This window comes from Pelophylax lessonae, assembly GCF_965119305.1.
Source record: "Pelophylax lessonae genome assembly, chromosome: 2".
Lineage (NCBI taxonomy): Eukaryota > Metazoa > Chordata > Amphibia > Anura > Ranidae > Pelophylax > Pelophylax lessonae.
The window spans coordinates 643686743-643708910 of record NC_138769.1 but is presented as its reverse complement, the minus strand read 5'-3'; the positions used below and the strand labels follow the sequence as shown (position 1 = coordinate 643708910).

At 45.1% G+C, this 22168-nt stretch overlaps 1 protein-coding gene across 5 annotated transcripts in view; it reads right to left on the bottom strand.

Annotated features, from left to right (window-relative positions):
* Positions 1-22168, bottom strand: part of NBEA (neurobeachin) — a 1052497-nt gene that overhangs the window by 376814 nt on the left and 653515 nt on the right. For all 5 annotated transcript variants that reach the window (XM_082246613.1, XM_082246612.1, XM_082246614.1 and 2 more), the window contains 2 exons: positions 16497-16561; positions 4066-4174 (listed from right to left, as the gene is read on the bottom strand). In XM_082246613.1, coding sequence (XP_082102739.1) covers positions 4066-4174; positions 16497-16561 — 174 coding nt within the window. The remainder of the gene's footprint in view (positions 1-4065; positions 4175-16496; positions 16562-22168) is intronic.

Sequence of the window (22168 nt, the reverse complement as noted above, 5' to 3'; positions counted from 1 at the left end):
ACACCTCAAGCTACGGCTGATTGGCCGAAACGCATCAGGTGGGCACGCTGACACACACATGGCAAATGACCCGGGACCATTGAATCATATTTACTGCTTGTAATTTACCTGCTTTTTGTAAGTATGTTTGCAATAAATCTTGGATGTTGATGGAATGAGATCTCCTTTGTTCTTCTCGTTTTACATCGGAGTTGTGAGCTGGAGGAGAAGTTTGGAGTACATCATCCCTGATGATCGTTTAATGCTGCATTTGGGACTGATTTGTTATTTGGAAGATCCCCTGCCTACACACATGCTATATGCCTCTTATTATCTTCCTTTTGGTAAGGAGATTGGGATATCACATTATGGTGGTGTGGGCTATTATATGCACTGAAGGCGGTGGAAACCTCTTATCAAGCGCTGCTTATGAACTTTTTTATCCTGTTGATGTTTTTGTTTATACATTTTAGCTGGTTGCTTGAACTTCCTTTCTTTTGAACTGCAGAGGTTTTATAGGGGCTTTTATCTTTGTCTAGCGTGGATATTTTTATATATTTTATTTATAACCGGTTTATGCGCCTTTGTGCAAGGAGGAATGGGATGAACACTGCCAGAGCCCTACAAAATGATCTCCAGTAGGCCACTGGTATAAATGTCTCCGACCAAACAATCAGAAACAGACTTCATGAGGGTGGTCTGAGGGCCCGACGTCCTCTAGTGGGCCCTGTGCTCACTGCCCGGCAGAGTGACAAAAACCAGTGGGGGAACAGATGCAGCTCCAGTCATTCCAGGGAGACACCTAGCCTATCTATGTTTATTTGTTAGAGAGCAAGACAAAACTAGTAGGCCAAAGTGGGAACTCAGAGCCAGTTCTTCTCCTAAAGTCCATCCCTAATGAAAGTGCATAGAAACAGCTCTCTGTTGGAGTTGTCACGCAGAAAAATAGAAAAAAACACTTTATTCTACCATTTGGAGCTTAGGAAATGATACAGTGAAGAACAGTTGCAATAAGGCAATATATAGAAAAAAAAAGGTAATGCTTTCTGCCCATGTTACTGCTCTCAGTAAAAACTCATCACACTTTAGCATTCAGCAAGCATTGTTCAAAAGCGGTACTGGAATTAGAGCAGTAGGAAATGTTCTGGAAAAGCATATTGCCTAAAAGTGGCTTCTATCCACAACAATGATGACAGTCAAGTCACGAGGAGCTTCAAGTTGCTCCCTGGTGACATATTAGCAAATACCACTGTATTAGCATAAGCAATTTCCTTAAAATGTTACTAAACCCACAACAGTAAAATCAATCTGCATATGCAGTAAAGCATGCTGGGTATACTTACTGTGGGACCTATGGGGTTAATCCTGTGCATTGTGCAGAAAGGCTGTTTGATCCGGTCTTCTCTGATCCTTCCCTTCTTCCGCAGTCCCCAATCCAGCTGCTAATAATACAGAGCCTTGGGGGCACTCTGCACATGCTCTGCTTGGTGTGTACTGCTAGAGTTTTTTTTTGATCAGCACATGGCCAATCGGCGCTGTCCAGAAAGAGGGTCAGGGGTCATGTAGTCTTATAGGACAGTCAGGGGAGAATGAAAACTCCTCCTACAAGCTTTAATCAAAGCTCAGCCAGACACTGATAGAAGTCACAAGACTGCTATATACTTCTGCTGAGAAAAGGTATTTAGCAGTTTATATTTACTATAATAATTGCATTTCCATATTCTGTGTACTGTGCTAGACCAGATATAGTGGATGCAGAGTTCTGGGTTTACCAAAACATTAACAAATTTCTTATATATAATATCAGAGCATATACTGAGCAACAAAATACATCAGTCTAGTAAACCATTTCTAAACACTCTCAGATCTAAATAATTCCTATATACAGTTGTGCTCATAAGTTTACATACCCTGGCAGAATTTATGATTTCTTGGCCATTTTTCCGAGAATATGAATGATAACACAAAAGCTTTTTTCTCACTCATGGTTAATGTTTGGCTGAAGGCATTTATTATCAGTCAACTGTGTTTACTCTTTTTAAAATCATAATGACAACAGAATTTACCCAAATGACCCTGATCAAAAGTTTACATACCCTGGTGATCTTGGCCTGATAACATGCACACAAGTTGACACAAAGGGGTTTAAATGGCTACTAAAGGTAACCATCCTCACCTGTGATCTGTTTGCTTGTAATTTGTGTGTGTGTGTGTGTGTGTGTGTGTGTGTGTGTGTGTGTGTGTGTGTATAAAAGGTCAATGAGTTTCTGGACTCCTGACAGACCCTTGCATCTTTCATCCAGTGCTGCACTGATGATGTTTCTGGATTCTGAGTCATGGGGAAAGCAAAAGAATTGTTAAAGGATCTGCGGGAAAAGGTAGTTGAACTGTATAAAACAGGAAAGGGATTACAAAGATATCCAAGGAATTGAGAATGCCAATCAGCAGTGTTCAAAAGTCTAATCAAGAAGTGGAAAATGAGGGGTTCTGTAGGACAAGTAAAATTTCAGCAACAACTTCCAGGAAAATTGTTCAGGATGCAATGAAAAACCCACAAATAACTTCAGGTTAAATACAGGACTCTCTGAAAAAATGTGGTGTGGCTGTTTCAATATGCACAATAGGGATGCACTTGAAGAAAGATGGGCTGCATGGTCGAGTCGCCAGAAGAAAGCCATTACTACACAAATGCCACAAAATATCCTGCTTACAATACGCCAAACAACACAGAGACAAGCCTCAAACCTTTTGGCACGAAGTCATTTGGAGTGATGAGACCAAAATTCAGCTTTTTGGCCACAACTATAAAAGCTACATTTGGAGAGGAGTCAACAAGGCCTATGATGAAAGGTACACCCATTCCTACTGTGAAACATGGAGGTGTATCGCTGATGTTTTGGGGATGTGTGAGCTAAAAAGGCACAGAAAATTTGGTCAGAATTGATGGCAAGATGAATGTAGTATGTTATCAAAAAATACTGGAGGAAAGTTTTCATTCATCAGCACGGAAGCTGCGCATGGGACGTACTTGGAAATTCCAACATGACAATGATCCTAAACACAAGGCCAAGTCGACCATCGTCAATGGCTACAGCAGAATAAAGTGAAGGTTCTGGAGTGGCCATCTCAGTCTCCTGACCCCAATATCATTGAGCCACTATGCGGAGATCTTAAACGTGTATTTCATGCAAGACAGCCCAAGAATTTACAGGAACTGGAGGCTTTTTGCCAGGAAGAATGTGCAGCTTTACCATCTGAGAAGATAAAGAGACTCATCCAAAAATACCACAAAAGACTTCAAGCTGTCATTGATGTTAAAGGGGGCAATACACGGTATTAAGAACTGGGGTATGTAAACTTTTGATCAGGGTCATTTGGGTAGATTCTGTAGATTTAAAAAGAGTAAACACAGTTGAATGATAATAAATGGCTTCAGCCAATCACTAACAATGAGTGAAAGAAATGTTTTTGAGTTATCATTCATATTCTCTGAAAAATGGCCAATAAATCAAATATTGCCAGGGTATGTAAACTTATGAGCACAACTGTATATCCTCACATTTTTACAGAGCAACTTCTGCATCTCCATAAAGAAAAAAAAAATTATAATAAACGGTCAAACAGTGGTAACACTACCCATTATATAAAAACAAATTTAAAAGTAAATCCAAGTAACATTTGTTCAAACCTCTATTATTCTTAAAACAAACCTACAATGGTCAATCTGAAAAAGGTAAGCTGCCCTGACGATGCCAAGAAGATTTAAAGAGGCTTTAAAGCGTTTTATAAGAAATCTGTTGGGTTCTGCATTATACCAGCAAAGTATAACAGTTCTTTTTTATGAACGGATTCCTCCAAGCTGCAAAAATGTTCATATATTTCAGACAAGGAAGTAAATAATAAACTAGTTCCTTGTGTTTGACATTAACCAAAGCGTTTTAAAAAGCCCTGAGCTGAATTAAATGCATGTTCTCCTAGCTAAAATACAAATAAAAAAGAAAATAAGGCCCCTGTGTATGAAGTTACAAGGGACGCAATGATGGATTGAAAACAGAAAGTCAGGACTTTATCAACAAAGCTGCTTACCTCAAACTCAGCATGTTTGTGTACATCCTCTGCTCGCTGTCTGTTCAAGATGAACTCTGCTTCATTAGCAACCCGTACTATGTGATCCTTCATGGCATGGCACAACAGTCTTTAAGAGAACATTTGAAAACATAAGAGTGATATAACAGCTTATGAAATTCAATGTGTTTAAAATATAAAAGTGTCTTTCTTTTGCCCAAATTCGGAGCAATTTTTTACCTGTAAATGTCTTTTTTTTTTCTACACATTGCTGAATTTGTATACTAGAAAATTAATTTGTTGACAGACTCTACCTCACCTAAAATGGTTGATTGCAGATGCATAACAAACATAATACATATACAGCGGGTAAAATAAGTATTGAGGACGTCACCATTTTTCTAAGAAAATATATTTCTAAAAGGTGCTATTGATATGAAATGTTCACCACATGTTGGTAACAGCCCATGCAATCCATACATACAAAGAAACCAAAACAAATAAGTTCAGAAATGAAGTTATGTTTAATAAAATGGAATGTCGCAGGGAAAAAGTATTGAACACATGAAGAAAGGGAGGTGGAAAAAGGCACGGAAAGCCAAGACACTAGCTGAAATCTATCAGTAATTAGAAAGCAATCCTGCCCCTTGTCAGTGCAAATTAATATCAGCTGGTTCAGTCTCAACTGATGGCCTATAAAAAGGTGTCTTATTACCAAGGTGTCACACAAGAAACATCTCATGATGAGTAAAAGCAAAGAGCTCTCTCAACAGCATCACAACCTTATTGTTGCAACAAAATGATTTCTAAACTTCTGAATGGTCCCATGAGTACTATTGGGGTCATAATCTGGCAATGGAAAGAACATAATTTTACCACAAACCAGCCATGACCAGGTGCTCCTCTCAAGATTTATGCCAGAGGAGTGAAAATAATTATCAGAAGAGTTGTCCAAGAGTCAAGGACCACTTGTAAAGAGCTTCAGAAAGACCTGTAATTAGCAGGTAGAATTTGTTTCAAAGAAAACAATAAGTAATGGACTCAACTGCCATGGCCTGTTTGTACGCTCAACACACAAGACTCCATTGCTGAACAAAAAACGGAATTTTTGTAAAATCTTACCTGTAAAATTCCTTTCTCTGAGTCCTCCGACAGTCGCCGCCTCTCCATATTCGTCACTATGGGTAATTGACCTTTGCTCCGTAGGAGTAGCTAAGCAACAGAATATGTCAATATTAAAAGCTTTTAGCATATCCCACCCCCAGGGGGTGGTCCCCTCAGTCAATACCCTCCTGCTTCCTGTATCCATACCTCAGTTTCAGTAGAATAGCAGTAGAGTACATAAACAAACCCCAAAAGAGGGGCGGGGGCGGCGACTGTCGGAGGACTCAGAGAAAGGAATTTTACAGGTAAGATTTTACAAAAATTCCGTTTCTCTTACGTCCTCCGACAGTCGCCGCCTCTCCATATTCGTCACTATGGGGACGTCCCAAAGCAGTGCATACATGAGGGGTGGGAAACGCAGCCGCGCCTAAGGCAACGCAGGACCCACATCAGAGAAAGGAACCTTACCAAAAGGAAGGAAACCAGCTGGGCAGCATGAAAGAAAACTTTGCTCAACAGGAGCAACAACCCAGGAAAAACAAATAACCTAGGGATAAAAACATCCCAAACAGCCAAGGGCCCAAAAAAACAAGGGACCCTAAGGTACTGCCGCACTAAGAACCTTGCGGCCAAAGGAAGCATCTGCCGATGCCTGAACATCCACTTTGTAGAACTTTGAGAAGGTGTGAACGGACGACCAAGTTGCCGCCTTACACACCTGGGCCACAGAAGCCCGATGATGACAGGCCCAAGACGTACTCAGAGATCTGGTAGAGTGCGCCTTCACAGGCATAGGGGGAACTTTTCCCTTCAAAGCATATGCCTGCTCAATAGTCTGTCTGATCCATTTGGCGATGGTAGAAGGCGACGCCACCAAGCCCTTCCGAGGTCCCTCAGGAAGGACAAAGAGAGAATCCGTCTTGCGAAAAGATTTAGTCGCTGACAGGTAAACCCCGATCGCCCGAACAACATCCAAGGAATGTAAGGCCACCTCCTTCAGATGCTTAGGCTTCGCGCAAAGTGAAGGCAAGACAATGTCCTCATTGAGGTGAAATTCCGAGATCCTTTTCGGAAGAAAAGAAGGATTAGGTCGCAAGACCACCTTAACCAAGTGTGGCACCAGATACGGAGACCTGCAGGACAAAGCTGCCAGTTCAGACACCCTGCGAGCCGAAGTGATCGCCACCAAAAAGGCGACATTCTTAGACAACAGAGGCAAAGAGATCTCCCTGATCTTTTCAAAGGGAGCATGTTGTAACACGGACAGAACAAGGTTCAAGTCCCATGGAGGCAAAGGCTCCCTCCGAGGAGGGACCAGGTGTCGCACCCATTGAACAAAAGTGCCAACCAGAGAATTAAACGCCACAGGGCGTTGAAAGAGAACGGCCAGTGTAGAAATCTGACCCTTAATCGTGGCCAACGCCAAACGCTGGTCCACACCCGTTTGAAGGAAAGACAACACCCTAGACACCGAGTATGAGCGGGGGGGAAACCCCCTGGACGCACACCAGGCAAAATAGGCCTTCCAAGTGCGGTAGTAAATCTTCCCCGAAGAGGCCTTTCTAGCGTTGATCAAAGTATGAATGACCTCCGGGGAGAGACCCCTATCCTTCAGGACCTCGGTTTCAACAGCCAGGCCGTCAAAGCCAGCGACTGTAAAGCAGGATGGAATATCGGTCCTTGAGATAGAAGATCTTCTCGAAGAGGCAGACGCCATGGAGCGTCGACCGCCAGATTCACGAGGTCTGCGTACCAAGACCGGCGGGGCCAGTCCGGCGCCACCAGAATCACCGTGAGTGGTTCCGAGGACAACCTGCGAAGGAACCGGGATAGCAATTGAATCGGTGGGAATGCATACATCAGTCGATACTGATGCCACGGAGCCACTAACGCGTCTGATGCGTCTGCCCGAGGATCGCGCGTCCTTGCCACGAACCTTTCCACCTTGATGTTCAGACGAGACGCGAACAGGTCCACATCTGGGAGACCGCACTTCGCGCACAACATCTGGAAGACATCCGGGTGAAGGGACCATTCCCCCTGGTCCAGAGACTGGCGACTCAGATAATCCGCTTGCCAGTTCTCCACCCCCGGAATGTGAACCGCCGTGATCGCCGGGACGTGCGTCTCGGCCCAGGACAGAATATCGGCCACTTCCCGAGCCGCTCGGGCACTCCTGGTGCCCCTTGGTGGTTGATGTAGGTCACCGCTGTGGCATTGTCCGTCTGCACCCGAACCGGACGGCCCTGAAGCTTGTCCGTCCAACGTCGAAGGCAGAGATCTATCGCCTGCAATTCCAGATTGTTGATCGGAATGGAGGATTCCCCCCCGACCAAGTACCCTGGGCGGACAGAACACCCAGAACACCACCCCAGCCCGACAGGCTGGCATCCGTGGTGATCACCGTCCATGAAAGCGGGCGAAAAGACTTGCCTACCGACACCGCCGGGGACTGGAGCCACCACAGAAGATCCCTTCTGGTGCGAAGATCCAGAGATTGTGGTCGCCCGTCCCACCTGGACAGGATCTCCGCCTGGAGACCCCTCGTGTGAAACTGGGCAAAGGGAATCGCCTCGAAAGCCGAGACCATCAAACCTAGACACCGCATGCCCGTCCGGAGGGATGAGCACGGAACGTCCCGAAGGGACCTGACTTCGTCCTGAAGCGTTTTGAGCTTGTCTTCCGGTAGGAAGACTTTCGCCTGAACCGAATCCAGAATCCTACCCAGATAGGGAAGACGAACCGACGGGCTTAGCGTCGATTTTGGGAAGTTTATCGCCCAACCAAACTCCTGCAGAGTCTGCATCGTGACGGACAGATCCTTCACCAGACCCTGACTGGTCGCAGACCGAACCAGAATGTCGTCCAGATACCCCAGGATTGAGATACCCTGGGCTCTCAGTAAGGCCAGAACCGGTGCAAGCACCTTGGTAAAAACCCGCGGAGCCGAAGCGAGACCGAAGGGTAACGCCACGAACTGATAATGATCCTCCGCAATGGCGAATCGAAGGTATCTCTGGTGACCCTCGAAAATGGGGATGTGAAGATACGCATCCTTCAAGTCGATGGATGCCTTGAATTCTCCCGGAACTAGAGCAGCCACCACCGAGCGCAGGGATTCCATGCGGAACTTGCGAACCCGCACAAAGCGGTTCAGAGCTTTCAAGTCCAGAATTGGATGTACCTTGCCCTCCTTTCTGGGCACAGTGAACAGATTTGAATAAAACCCCCGAAATCTGTCCCGATGAGGCACCGGAACCACCACTCCCTGAGCCCGCAGGTCCTGCACCGCCAGGTGCAGATCCCGCAAAGGCTCCGGAGACAGTAGAAGGTTTGAGGGAAAAAACCTGTTCGCCGGCCGAGATAGGAACTCGATCTTGTACCCGGACCGAACGATCTCCTGAACCCACCTGTCCCGAACGCGGGCCAGCCAGGGTTGAAGAAAACCGAGCAAACGTCCCCCCACCCCAGAACTGGGTGAGGGCGTCCCTTCAGGCCGCGTTGTTATGGGCAGCGGACCCGGACTGGCCGGACTTCTGCTTACCTGCCCACGGTTTCTTTTGGGAGCCCTGACCCTTGAAGGGCTTGCCCTTATAGTGCGACCGAAAGGCACGAAAGGACCCCTGAGGGGGCCTAAACGAAGCATGCTTCTTACCTTGAGCGCCCTTAGCCTTGTGAGATTGGGGCAAGAGCGTGCTCTTACCCCCAGAGATCCCCTTAATCAGCGTATCCAGCGAGTCGCCAAAAAGGCGAGATCCCGTATAGGGCAAATTAGCCAAAGTCTTGCGAGAAGATTGGTCCACAGACCAACATTTCAGCCGAATCAAACGGCGTGTCAACACCGCCACGCTGTGCACACGTGCAGCCAAAGGAATTACATCAAATTCCGCATCACACAAATACATGACACCCTGATGGATCTGATCCACCATTGCCAATGTCGTCGGCGGGGCGGAATCAGCCACCAGGACGCGCCTGAGCACTTGCGTCCAATCCGCAACAGCTTGAGCTGCCATAAGGGAAGCAAAAATAGCTTTCAGCATGGAACCGGTAACCGAGTAAGTATGACGGGCAAGAGACTCCAGTCTCCTGTCCGTAGGTTCCCGGAACACCGGGGTATCCTCTGCCGGAATCGCAGTGGATTTATTCAAAACCGCCACCGCGTGATCCACCGGAGGTGGAACACACCAGCGTTCATCAGTGGCGGGCGTGAAGGGATAACGCAGCTTGAACCTACTTGGTACAGCAAAAGGCTTTTTTAGATTGCGCCATTGTTCACTAACAGCGCGCTGAAAATCTTCAGTGCAAGGAAAAACCTGCGATGTTTTGCATCTCCGCTGTGTCCCATAAGAAGCCAGAACGGCAGGCGGACACGGTTCATCCTGTAAATGCAACGTTTGTTTGATAGAAGCAACCAATTCCTCCATGATTGCAAGCTCTTTGGATGAGCCAGGGGGAGAATCGTCAACCCCCTCAACCTCTGCATCCCCCTCCGACCCTGCAAAGTCCAGGGACGAACGGGACCCCGATAAGGGGACCCCAGCCATAGCAGCCCCATCACCTTCGCCCTATGAATCAGAGGAAATTGAAACTCTGGGCCGTTTAGTGGAGTGAGCAGCCACAAGCATCTGCACCTGAGCAGCCAGGTTAGCCACAACTGTGGCCAAATCGCCCCCCTCAGGGGAAACAGCAGCAGCCCCTTGGCCTCCCAGTAAAGCGGGAGGAAATTTGCTTTCCTGAGAATCCATGCCCCCAGAAATGTGCAGGAGAAAAAAGGGTAACTGTCCCTTTAAAAGCACGGCGAGCGCAACCCACCGCTCACACACACCAGCACAAGTCGACCCCCACAGGGAAAACTACAAACTCAGGCAAGGAACACAGGACTAAAGAGGATAAAAACCTGGAGAGATCACTGCTGCTGCTGTATCGATCGGTGTGCCCAGGGAAAAGGAAGTGATGCAACAGAAGCCGCTCTTATAAAGCCTACGGAAGGCTACAAAAAAATGGCCGCCGGGGGAGGAGGTAAATGCAGTGCTACATGAGGCCGGAGCGATCGCCGCCAAAATGGCGGCGCTTGGCGCCAAAACGCCGCTCCCAGCATATAGAAGAAGCCCTCATATGCCTGCAGTTATCAATAAAATGGCGGGCCGCAGTAGCGGCCGCCGCATGTTGCACAAAACATGTACCACAGCATGCCCCACAACATATAGCATGTCACACAGAGAAATCACACAGTTAGTAACACAGAACAGTGTATCACAGCCCCCCTCCTTGCAGCCCACAGCAGCATCCAGACAGGGAGCCTCATAGTGTGAATAGACATGCAGGGTTACACAGTCCCAGACTGACACCCACTAAACAGACAGGTCCCCACACAGAGTACACTTACCTTCTGAATGGCGTGGGGAACCTGCACAAGCGATCAAGCCACTGCACATGGGACAGGGAGAGTCGCAGCCAGGACGCAGCAGCACAGCGGTACGAAACCGCATGGCGTCCAGTGAGGTAGCCACCTCACCACAGCATCCCTGCAGCGAACAGGGATGGGTCGTTCACCAATGCCAGGAAAAATACCTGACTGAACGCTCGATGGCAGGCTGGGAAGCCACTGGCCCACAACCTGCGACCAGGGGGGCCAGCCCAAGACCCAGCCCGCACGATCCTCTTCATCAGAAGAACTAACTAATGCTGACAAAAGTAACAGCTAAGAGAGAGAAAAAAACTCAAATAAAATCAAAAAGAAGATAAAGGCTGAGACAAAATGCCCCAGCACAGAAACAGCCAGCTAACTCCTGAAAGCTAGACAATGAAACTGAGGTATGGAACAGGAAGCAGGAGGGTATTGACTGAGGGGACCATCCCCTGGGGGTGGGATATGCTAAAAGCTTTAATATTGACATATTCTGTTGCCTAGCTACTCCTACGGAGCAAAGGTCAATTACCCCATTGTGACGAATATGGAGAGGCGGCGACTGTCGGAGGACGTAAGAGAAATAGCTTTTAGCATGGAACCAGTAACCGAGTAAGTATGGCGGGCAAGAGACTCCAGTCTCCTGTCCGTAGGGTCCCGGAACACCGAGGTATCCTCTGCCGGAATCGCAGTGGATTTATTCAAAACCGCCACGCGTGATCCACCGGAGGTGGTACACACCAGCGTTCATCAGTGGCGGGCGTGAAAGGATAACGCAGCTTGAACCTACTTGGCACAGCAAAAGGCTTTTTTAGATTGCGCCATTGTTCACTAACAGCGCGCTGAAAATCCTCAGTGCAAGGGAAAACCTGCGATGTTTTGCGTCTCCGCTGCGTCTCATAAGAAGCCAGAACGGCTGGCGGACACAGTTCATCCTGTAAATGCAGCGTTTGTTTGATAGAAGCAACCAATTCATCCATGATTGCAAGCTCCTCAGACGAGCCAGGGGGGGAATCATCAACCCCTTCAACCTCTGCCTCCCCTTCCGACCCTGCAAAGTCCAGGGACGAACGGGACCCCGATAAGGGAACCCCAGCCATAGCAGCCCCATCACCATCGCCCTCTGAATCAGAGGAGATTGAAACTCTGGGCCGTTTTGTGGATTGAGCAGCCACAAGCATCTGTACCTGAGCAGCCAGGTTAGCCACAATGGTAGCCAAATCGCCCCCCTCAGGGGGAACAGCAGCAGCCCCTTGGCCTCCCATTAAAGAGGGAGGAAATTTGCTTTCCTGAGAATCCATGCCCCCAAAAGTTTGTAGGAGAAAAAAAGGGTAACTGCCCCTTTAAAAGCGCGGCGAGCGCACCCCACCGCACACACACACCGCACACGCCGACCCCCACAGGGAAAGGCACAAACTTCAGGCAATGAATACAGGAATAGGATAAGGTAAAACCTGGAGAGATCACTGCTGCTGCTGCCTCGATCGGTGTGCCCAGGGAAAAGGAAGTGATGCAATAACAGCCGCTCCTATAAAGCCTATGGAAGGCTACAAAAAAATGGCCGCCGGGGAGGAAGTAAAGGCAGAGAACATGCAGTACTGACATGAGGCTGGAGCGATCGCCGCCAAAATGGGTTACACAGTCCCAGACTGACACCCACTAAACAGACAGGTCCCCACACAGATACACTTACCTTCTGAATGGCGTGGGGAGCCCGCCCAAGCGATCAAGCCGCTGCACAGAGGACAGGGAGAGTCGCAGCCAGGACGCAACAAAACTGCGGTGCGAAACCGCATGGCGTCCAGTGAGGTAGCCACCTCACCGCAGCAACCCTGCAGCGAACATGGATGGGTCGTTCACACATGCCAGGGGAAAAACCTGACTGAACGCTCGATGGCAGGCTGGGAAGCCACTGACCCACAACCTGCAACCAGGGGGGCCAGCCCGAGACCCAGCCCGCACGATCCTCTTCATCAGAAGAACTAATTAAAGCTGAAGAAACAAACAGCTAAGTAAAGATAGAGAAAAAAACACTCAAATAAAATCAAAAAGAAGATAAAGGCTGAGGCAAAAAGCCCCAGCACAGAAACAGCCTGCTAACTCCTGAAAGCTAGACAATGAAACTGAGGTATGGATACAGGAAGCAGGAGGGTATTGACTGAGGGGACCACCCCCTGGGGGTGGGATATGCTAAAAGCTTTTAATATTGACATATTCTGTTGCCTAGCTACTCCTACGGAGAAAAGGTCAATTACCCATAGTGACGAATATGGAGAGGCGGCGACTGTCGGAGGACGTAAGAGAAAGCATGTTTAAGCTTCTTTAATGTTTGCTGCACAACATTTAGACAAGCCTGTGAAATACTGGGAGAATATAGTCTGATCCGAGGAGACCAAAATTGAATTCTTTGGATGCCATAATACACACCATGTTTGGAGGTCAAATGGCACTGCACATCACCCCAAAAACACTGAAGTGAACTTTGGAGGTGGAAACCTCATGGTGCAGGGCTGTTTTTCAGCATAAGGTACTGGCAAACTTCATATAATTGAGGGAAAGATAAATGGAAACTTGTACCAAGACATTCTTGATGAAAAAAACCTGCTGCCATCTACCAGGATAATAAGGATGAAACAAGGGTGGACATTTCAGCAAGACAATGATCCCAAACACAAAGCCAAGGAAACTCCTAACTGTTTTCAAAGCTGTTAGACTGTCCCAGCTAATCACCTGACATGAATCCAATAGACAACCTATGGAAAGAACTAAAGATCAGAGTTCATAGAAGAAGCCCACGGAACCTTCAAGATTTGAAGACTGTGTGGAAGAATGGGCCAAAATCACATCTGGGCAACGCATGAGACTAGCAAAGGATTTTGTAAGAAGTATTAAATAAATATAAGTTAGCACGTTCAATAATTTTTCCCTGTGTCATTCCATTTTTATTACACATAACTTCATTTCTGAACTTATTTGTTTGGTTTCTTTGTATGTGTGAATTGCATAGGTTGTTACCAACGTGGTGAAAATTTCATTTCAATAGCACCTTTAGAAATATATTGACCTAGAAAAATGGGGACATGAGCAATACTTATTTTATCTATATATACACACACACACACACATATGCAATCAGCTGTATAACAGTTCAAAATTTTAACTCTTCAAACGAATGTACTAAAATACAAAGGTTCATTGTAGTCTAGTACAAGGTTCTTTGTTGTCGAGAACAAAACACATCTAAGGAATAAGAGCACAATTCAAATAAAATGAAGCATTTTTTGGCAATAATTTTCTACAACATGCAACTTTTAAAGACTTCACTTTTTCCAAAAAAGATCAACTATTTTTCATTTCCTGGAGAAAAATTGTGTTAAAGATGCACTGATGTGACGTGGATTGCTGCACTTAATAATCCTGAATAATAGAGAATAATGTGGAAATAGTAATAAAATGCGCTATCCTAGGAATACATATATGACATAGCATACCTTCAATAATAAAAAAAAATAATTGTAATGTATAAAAATAAAAAAGCAATAAAGATGTCGAATATATACATAAAAATACATATACACAAAATTGATATGTGATTGAACACTACAATACAATCTGTCAAGGTGTTAAAGAAAAATGCTGTTAAGAAACATATAAGAAAGAAAAAGTCCAATCCCTTATGTTAAAAAGAAAAAGGCTGCCCGTGACACAGAGTGGGTTGATGAGAATGAACTGCTCCAGGTGCTCCCAAATCCTTTCTATAGTAAAGTGAAGTAATGGTCGCTTACAAAAATGGCTGCGGGTTAAAAGCATGAAATGACCAAACTTTCCAAAGAAAGTCCCCTTCTAATCAGATTCCAAAATCGGCATCAGTGGCAAGGCAGATAATAGGCTCCATGCTAATGAAGAACGTGTATGGAAAGAAAGGGGACTTATAGTGCATTACCTTCGTAACAATGGCTTTTATTAATTAAAAGTTGCACTTACATCAAGTCCGTGAAAATGAAGCAAATGGTTCACCGTAATAACGAACACGGCCGCTTGCAGTGCAAGCCGTGTAGAGTGACAGGCGCTGTCTACTCCGTCCGTCCGTCTGTCTGTCTATACATTACAATTATTTTTTTATTATTGAAGGTATTCTATGTCATATATGTAATTCCTAGGATAGCACATTTTATTATATTTCATTTCCTGCTTATTATGAATCAGCATATTTTTACTTTCTAGTATTCTAATACTACATTAAAAAAAAAAATCGAATTCAATCAGAGGAGATTAATTTCAGCAGTCTAATATTCCCACACTCCATTTGCTCTCAATAAGTTAGATTTGTAAATGCTTGGAACACCTTTTGTCTGTAAAATCAGGCCTTGCAATTTGGAATCCAATGATCATATTACAGACATTATATGCAATTTTACATCTCATTAACCTTGCTTTGTTTTAATTATAGCGATCCTTTTGTTGTAATATTTGGAACTATCTAGTTTATAATTTCAGGCTGTCCTTTGAAACACTTTAATTTACCCACCCATTTATCAACTGTTTATGTCCTGTTAATTGTTGACAACTGCACAATTACATCCCCCTGCTATGATTGATGAACTGCATTCACAGGAGCAGTAGCCAAGTAGAATAAATATTTATAACAATTTATGCTCTTCAGATTCCTATCACAATTACCAGAAGGCTTTTGTGAAGCATACTAGTGAGCATGCCTTGAGGCCTTAAACTTAATACAAAATGCTCTCACTCTCTAATTTCACTATTTGTACCATTAAATAGAAGACATAGCATTGGTCACAGTGGGGCTTGCTTTGAAGAAACTAGAGGAAACCTCAGACTGTCAGATTCTGACTTTATTTCTAGTATTTTTTAGACGGACAACTCATCCCTGTTTCTTAACTTTAGAAGAAAAAAATAATGACTATATTACATGTTTCGTTCAAGTACAGTGTCTTGCCAATTCTGCAAATACACCTAAAGTATTGTTTCACGCATCCTTTTTTTTCAGATTCTGTCTAAGATGAATTAAAGGGAAAAAAAAAGAAGGGGGGGGGGATGTATGTATAAATTAAGTCATAATAAGGTATCAAACTAAAGCATCTAAGGCATCTGGGTCCCCTCTAGATAGATTCCCGCATTGCAGGTGCCAAGCAAGGGGATACTTCCTCCTCCCAGGGGTCTATCTAGAGGTTACACTTCTCCTTACTATGCATTTAAAGATATTTCAGTTATGTGTTTTCACTAGATCCTGGGACTCTGCTATAAATTAAGTACATTCTGGGAACAGAACCTAACATAGTGACAATAGGAAGTTTAATAAAAATTAAGTACAGTATAACAGTTCAACTGTACTGTTTACACATGCTATTTAACAAACTGTATACCCCTTATAGAAAAAACATAATTGTGCCAAAGGTTTCTTAACTACTTACAATTTGCACAATAAATGCAGCTAAGCACTAAATAGTGCATTAAACAACCAAACCTTGTGGAATAGTTGAGGTGTACAGCAATTTAATGATGCTTGGAATTTTTTGTGCCTAAAATTGTTCTGTTGACCTAATACTGAGCTAATACTCGTAGAATGAAGTAGCACCTTGGACAGCACCAAGTCTTTCAACTTCATGCATTCCTGATTACACTGATATATGAGTGTGGCAAGTAGAGCTACGCTGACCAAAGCAGATGGAACAGCAGATGGATCTGCAGATTGGTTTCCCCAGATTCTCAGTGTGAAGCAACCCTACAGGGCTAAAATGGTGCCGATGTAGAAACCTTCTATGGCTTTGTATACAATGTGTACAGTTCTGTTGTGGAAACCAAGGAACTAAAACTGAAAACATGCTGTTAGCATTGTTCAAGAATGTTTTAACTAAGCAGCAAAACAAACAAATACAGACTTTCTGTTTAGGAGCAAGATGGAAAAGGGACTTGCCTTCCTTCATTGATGAGTTCAATAAATGCCAATCCTGCGTTCTTCTGAATCGAGTTTTGCCATTCCTACGGAATAATAAAGTATTCATTACTAAATTCAATTTTTATTCAATTCGATTTTAAACCGTACTCCTCTAACAAAAAATTGAAGATTTGGAAATGTAAACTTCTCATTTTTAGATATTCTACAACTAAATGACCACCATTGCAAAACAATATAGTATTCCTATAACTGTATGTATATAAAAGGAAAGGTGTAAACTGTGCTATTGGTATAAAATACTACATATAGGAACAAAGCTGCAACATACTAAGCGGTATATACCGTACATGGTACAAAAATGGAATTAGAAAATGTTGCGCTAATATCCACATGTAAAAAAGTGACAATGACAAATTAAATATACAAAGAAAGTCCCATGAACACCAACAACAAAAACGATGATGAAAGTGCAGTCCAAAGGTAATCAATAAACAGGTGAGTATGTGACTTAAATTGCTAAATAAAGGGTGTGCTGGGGGGGCGTGGCCGAGTTACCCAGTAACTGATCCTTCCTCCAGTTACTGACCCGCCGATACCTGCCGCAGCTCTTTTCCTTACCTCCCGGGGATAAGCCCGATACGATCCGCACACCGATCTGAGCCATGATGACCTGGAAAAGCCGGGAAGACGGTGCAGTCCAGGAGGCCCAACATGGCGCCACGGCCGCCACGCTGAAGGGGACGCCGCGCACCTCCGACAAGGGGAAGGACCAGGGTGGTAAGACAGACAAGGCCCACAAGGAGGGCACCAAAGATATGCTGTATTATGCACAGAAGCTCACGTATGCCCAGGTGACCTGTGCCCATAATGGAGGGGAGGATGGAAGCTCTGCAGTGCCGCAACTGGAAGCAGGCCTGGATGCTGACCCTGCTACTACTGCACCCCCTGACGGCATGGACCTGGGGGTTGAAGGGTACATGTTGGAGGGGGACCCCCAGCCCACCCTGGGCCAGATACTGGCAGCGGTGCAGCAATGCACAGCCTCGGTCAACACAGTGAACGTGCGGCTGGGGGGGCTCACTGAGGAGGTTTCCCTGTTGCGCCATGACCTTTAAAAAAAATGCGGGAACGCACTACAGCAGTTGAGGGGCGCATCAGTGAGGTGGACGATAGGCTGCCCTCTATTATTACTGAGGCCCGTGCGACCACATCCCTTGCCAGGGCCATTCAGGACAAAACTGATGACATTGAAAACCGCCTCAGACGCAACAATATGAGAATTGTGGGGCTTCCTGAGAAGGTGGAGGGTAGGGACCCAACGGAGTTCATTGAGAACTGGCTCCTGGAGACCTTTGGCAGGGAAGCCTTTTCCCCTTTATTTGCTGTGGAGCAGGTTCATCGCACTCCCACACAGGCAATTTCTGGCAATGCGCCCTGTGCTGGCACGTTTGTTGCATACTGAGACCGTGAAAAAGCCCTGCGGCTGGCTAGGGAAAAGGCTGTACTCAAGTATAATGGGGTTCGGGTGTCTATCTATCCGGACTTCTCGGCGGAGGTGCAGAAGAAACGGGCCAAGTTCCAGGAGATCAAATAAAGGGTGTGCCATTGATCAAATCCTCCACCCGGTGACACCATGCAAGGTTTACAGAAAAAAAAATGACCATCTATTACAGATAGGTCAAATAAGGCATAGGCGTATGACATCATAAGTGTGAATACTTGCGCTGCTATGTGCAAAACGGGATAAGAACAATTCTGGTAGCTGTACTAATAATCAAAGGGCAGAAAAAAAGGAAAAAAGATAAAGACAAAACAGCAGCAACCTCTGTAATAGTGACAACAATATTATACAAAGAAAACAGTACAGCTGTTAATGGAAATTTCACATAAACCCATTAAGAAACAATATGGATTTCTGATCATCTCAAGCATATACATAAAAGTCAACCTCATTTGAAAATCTGTTCAAAGAATATATGTTAGGGATAAAAGAGGAAACAACTCATAGTGTAAACTGAGCAAAACATTCCTATTGCGCACACATGTCCCAAATTAAAACAGTGCTTGCCTAAGTAAAAACTCCAACAGGAACAATTTAATTGGCTTTCTGGCCACAACGCAGTGACATCACAGCAGGCTTCTCCCTATGCAATTCGTCATATCTGACGTCATCTGGGACACGTAGAAACATGATGCTTTAGGGCAGTTTTGATAGCAGCTGTGGTATGGAGTTGATTAGCTTGTGGCACTGCTGAGGTGTTCTAGAAGCCCAGGTTGCTTTGATAGCGGCCTTCAGCTAGTCTGCATTGCTTGGGGATCAAATACTTATTTTACTCACTGAACTGCAACTTAATTTATAGAATTTGTTTTATGTGTTTTCTCTGGATTTCTGTTTGATATTCTGTCTCTATCATTTAAAATGTACCTATAATAAAAAAAATTATAGACCCTTTATTTCTTTGCAAGTGGGCAAACTTACAAAGTCTGCAGGGGTTTAAATCGTTTTTCCCCCACTGTATTTGCTTGAGATGACCAGAAACCATATCCATATTTATGACAACCTATATGAAGAGGTTTAAGATGCCACACACCCTATGCCTTATTTGACCTATCTGTAATAGATGGTAATTATTTTTTCTGGTAAGCCTTGCATGGTGTCACTGGGTGGAAGATTTGATCAAAAGCACATCCTTAATTTAGCGATATGACTAATATCCTCACCTGTTTATTAATCACCTTAGGACTACACTTTTATCATCGTTTTTGTGGTTGTTGGTGTTCATTGGATTTTCCTTGTATATTTAATTTGTCATAACACTTTTTATACATGTGGATATTAGCGCAACATTTTCTGATTCCATTATAGCTGTATGTGGTTAACATTTGTAACAATAGTATTTTGTGTATGAATGTCTTTATTATTTCACAATCACATGTTCATATATTTCTCTATATTTACATGGGAAAAATGACACGTAAAATGGAAGGGACATGGGTCGGAACGGTGCTGAAAAATAATTCACATGGTTGAAAAGCTTTTTTTTTTCCTAATGGTTACTGCAAATACTAGAACTGCTTAAGCACCTCTGAAAGTGTATTATTTGGCTTAACCCCTGTCACTTTTCCTGGACAGTATTGCAAGCAATTAGGAGTGAAAGCAATGCATGTGAAATAAAAGAACAGAATTTATGATTTACCGCTTCTACGTTTTAACCAGTTACAGAACATACATTTTTTTCCAGATAGTGGTCCTTTAATAGACAAGTAAGCATTTAATACATTCCTAACTTGATGCTGTAAATAACTTTTCCTCAGAAAAGAAGAAAAAAAAATTGGCTACAAGAAGTCAAAAGCCAGCATTTGATACTTGTTAAAATATTTGCAGTATGATCTTCACTTTCTCTTGGTATTTTAAACTATCTTTATTTCACCTTTTATGTTCTGAACCCTACCTCTTTTATTGGCTGCAATGAGTGATAATAACTCACTTGCTTTTTATATACAGTACATCTCTAGGATGTAACTGCCCTGCCTCTGCTCCCCATTACATCTCAACTACTAACTTGTTCATGCGCCATGAAGAAAAAATAAAAACAACTCTACAGGAAGAATGACAACATTTTCTGTTACTTACATACATCTGTATCCTACCCTTGTGCTAACATGAGCACAGACAAATAGCGTACAACACCACACAGCCGCTCATGTCTAGTGGCAAATGTATGCAGCAACTGGGCTTTCTGGGCTGGGAAAATATCCTGAAATTTATGTTGTAAGGGCTTAGTCAGGGCCGGCCTTTGGTGCCCTGTGCAAGCTAATCCTGTGACCTGCACCCCCGCACATTTTCTTGCACTTTGACTTTTATTTTTTATGATCACTAATAACTTAGCCCCCCCTTGCATCAGAGACCCTCACAGAGGCCCCCTTACATCAGAGACCCTCACAGAGCCCCCCTTACACCAGAGACCCTCACAGAGCCCCACCTTACATCAGAGACCCTCACAGAGCCCCCCTTACATCAGAGACCCCCCACCACAGAGCCACCCTTACATCAGAGACCCCCCACCACAGAGCCACCCTTACATCAGAAACCCCCCACACAGAGCCACCCTTACATCAGAGACCCCCCCAGAGTCCCCTCACAGAGCCCCCCCCTTACATCAGAGACCCTCACAGAGCCCCCCCTTACATCAGAGACCCTCACAGAGCCCCCCTTACATCAGAGACCCTCACAGAGCCCCCCTTACATCAAATACCCCCTTACATTAGAGACCCCCCCTTACAGAGACCCCCCCACAGAGCCCCCTTACATCGGAGACCCCCTTACATTAGAGACCCCCCATAGAGCCCTCCCACACACAGAGCCCCCCCTTACATCAGAGACCCCCCTACACAGAGCCCCCCTTACATCAGAGACCCCCTACACAGAGACCCCTTACATCAGAGACACCCCACACAGAGCCCCCCTTACATCAGAGACCCCCTTACATTTGTTGCAGGAGAGAGAGCTTACTAACCTCAGTATGGAGACTCATGCTGTCTGCAGCTTTTCTTTTTTCTTCTTTAAACTTCCCACCCACACATCCCCGGGGAGTGTGGGTGGGGCAGACCCAGGAGAAGAAGGGGCGAGAGGAGGAGGAGCTGACGATCTCTCCTCTAGCATCCATACAGAGAGGAGGAGGGATCTGTCAGCGGCGGATCGGAGGCTGAGCTGTGTGAGATACACAGCTCAACCCTGCAGCTAGGAGCCCAAGGCACAGCTGCACAGCGGGAAGTAAGCGACGGCCACGGCCTGTGTTAACCCTCTCCAGGCCATGGTCGCCGCTTACCTCCCGCTGTGTGGCCTCATCATATGCGAGCTGTGATGGCTGCACGGCGCCCCTGTTGCCCACGGTGCCCTGTGCAGCTGCACAGCTCGCACACCCCAAAGGCTGGTCCTGGGCTCAGCTGACTATGTGCAAGGTGTACATCCTGGTGTAAAACTTTAGCCCACTTGTCAGAGTTTGCGACACTAGGGCAATAGTAACTACCGGTATAAGCCGAACCAGCCATAGTGAAACATATGGCGGCCCAGAGCCTCAGCTCTCTTATTAACTGGATCTTTAAAGGCCAAGGACTCCTCAACCGGAAGGTATCTGTTTTTTAACTTGGAAACCGGCGAGTCCACTACAGGTGAGACCGTCCACTTTTTAGGCAGGGGATCCTTATAAGGATACGGCATAGCAAAATGCTTAGGGTGCGTTTTGGACAACCCCACAGTTATGTGACAATGTTTTCAAAGTAGGCGGGAAAGGAGAACACTCCCGCCACAGTGGAGGATCTGTGGTGCCAAAAGGGATCGGCGCCGCCAACACAGCATCCCCGCCATGCCATTTAAAAGGAAAAAAAATTGCCAAGACCAGAGATCCCAGCAAGGAACTAGGTCCTGACTCCTGACTAGGCAGAAAAAAACTTTAGGCTTTCTTCTGACACTGCTTGTAACACAAATAAGTGCCTATAGCTGAGCGTGGGTTATTTAATTTGGATGGTGACACTTTTGCACAACTTATTCTTGGTTTAGCATGTACAGCACAGTGAAGAGGTCAAGGTAATATCTGGGTTTGTAAAGGCATTTGGTGTACACAAAGTGAATTTATACTCCTTGTTTCTATTGAGAAATAGATTTAAAAGTTTTTGTGCCCAAAGTTTAG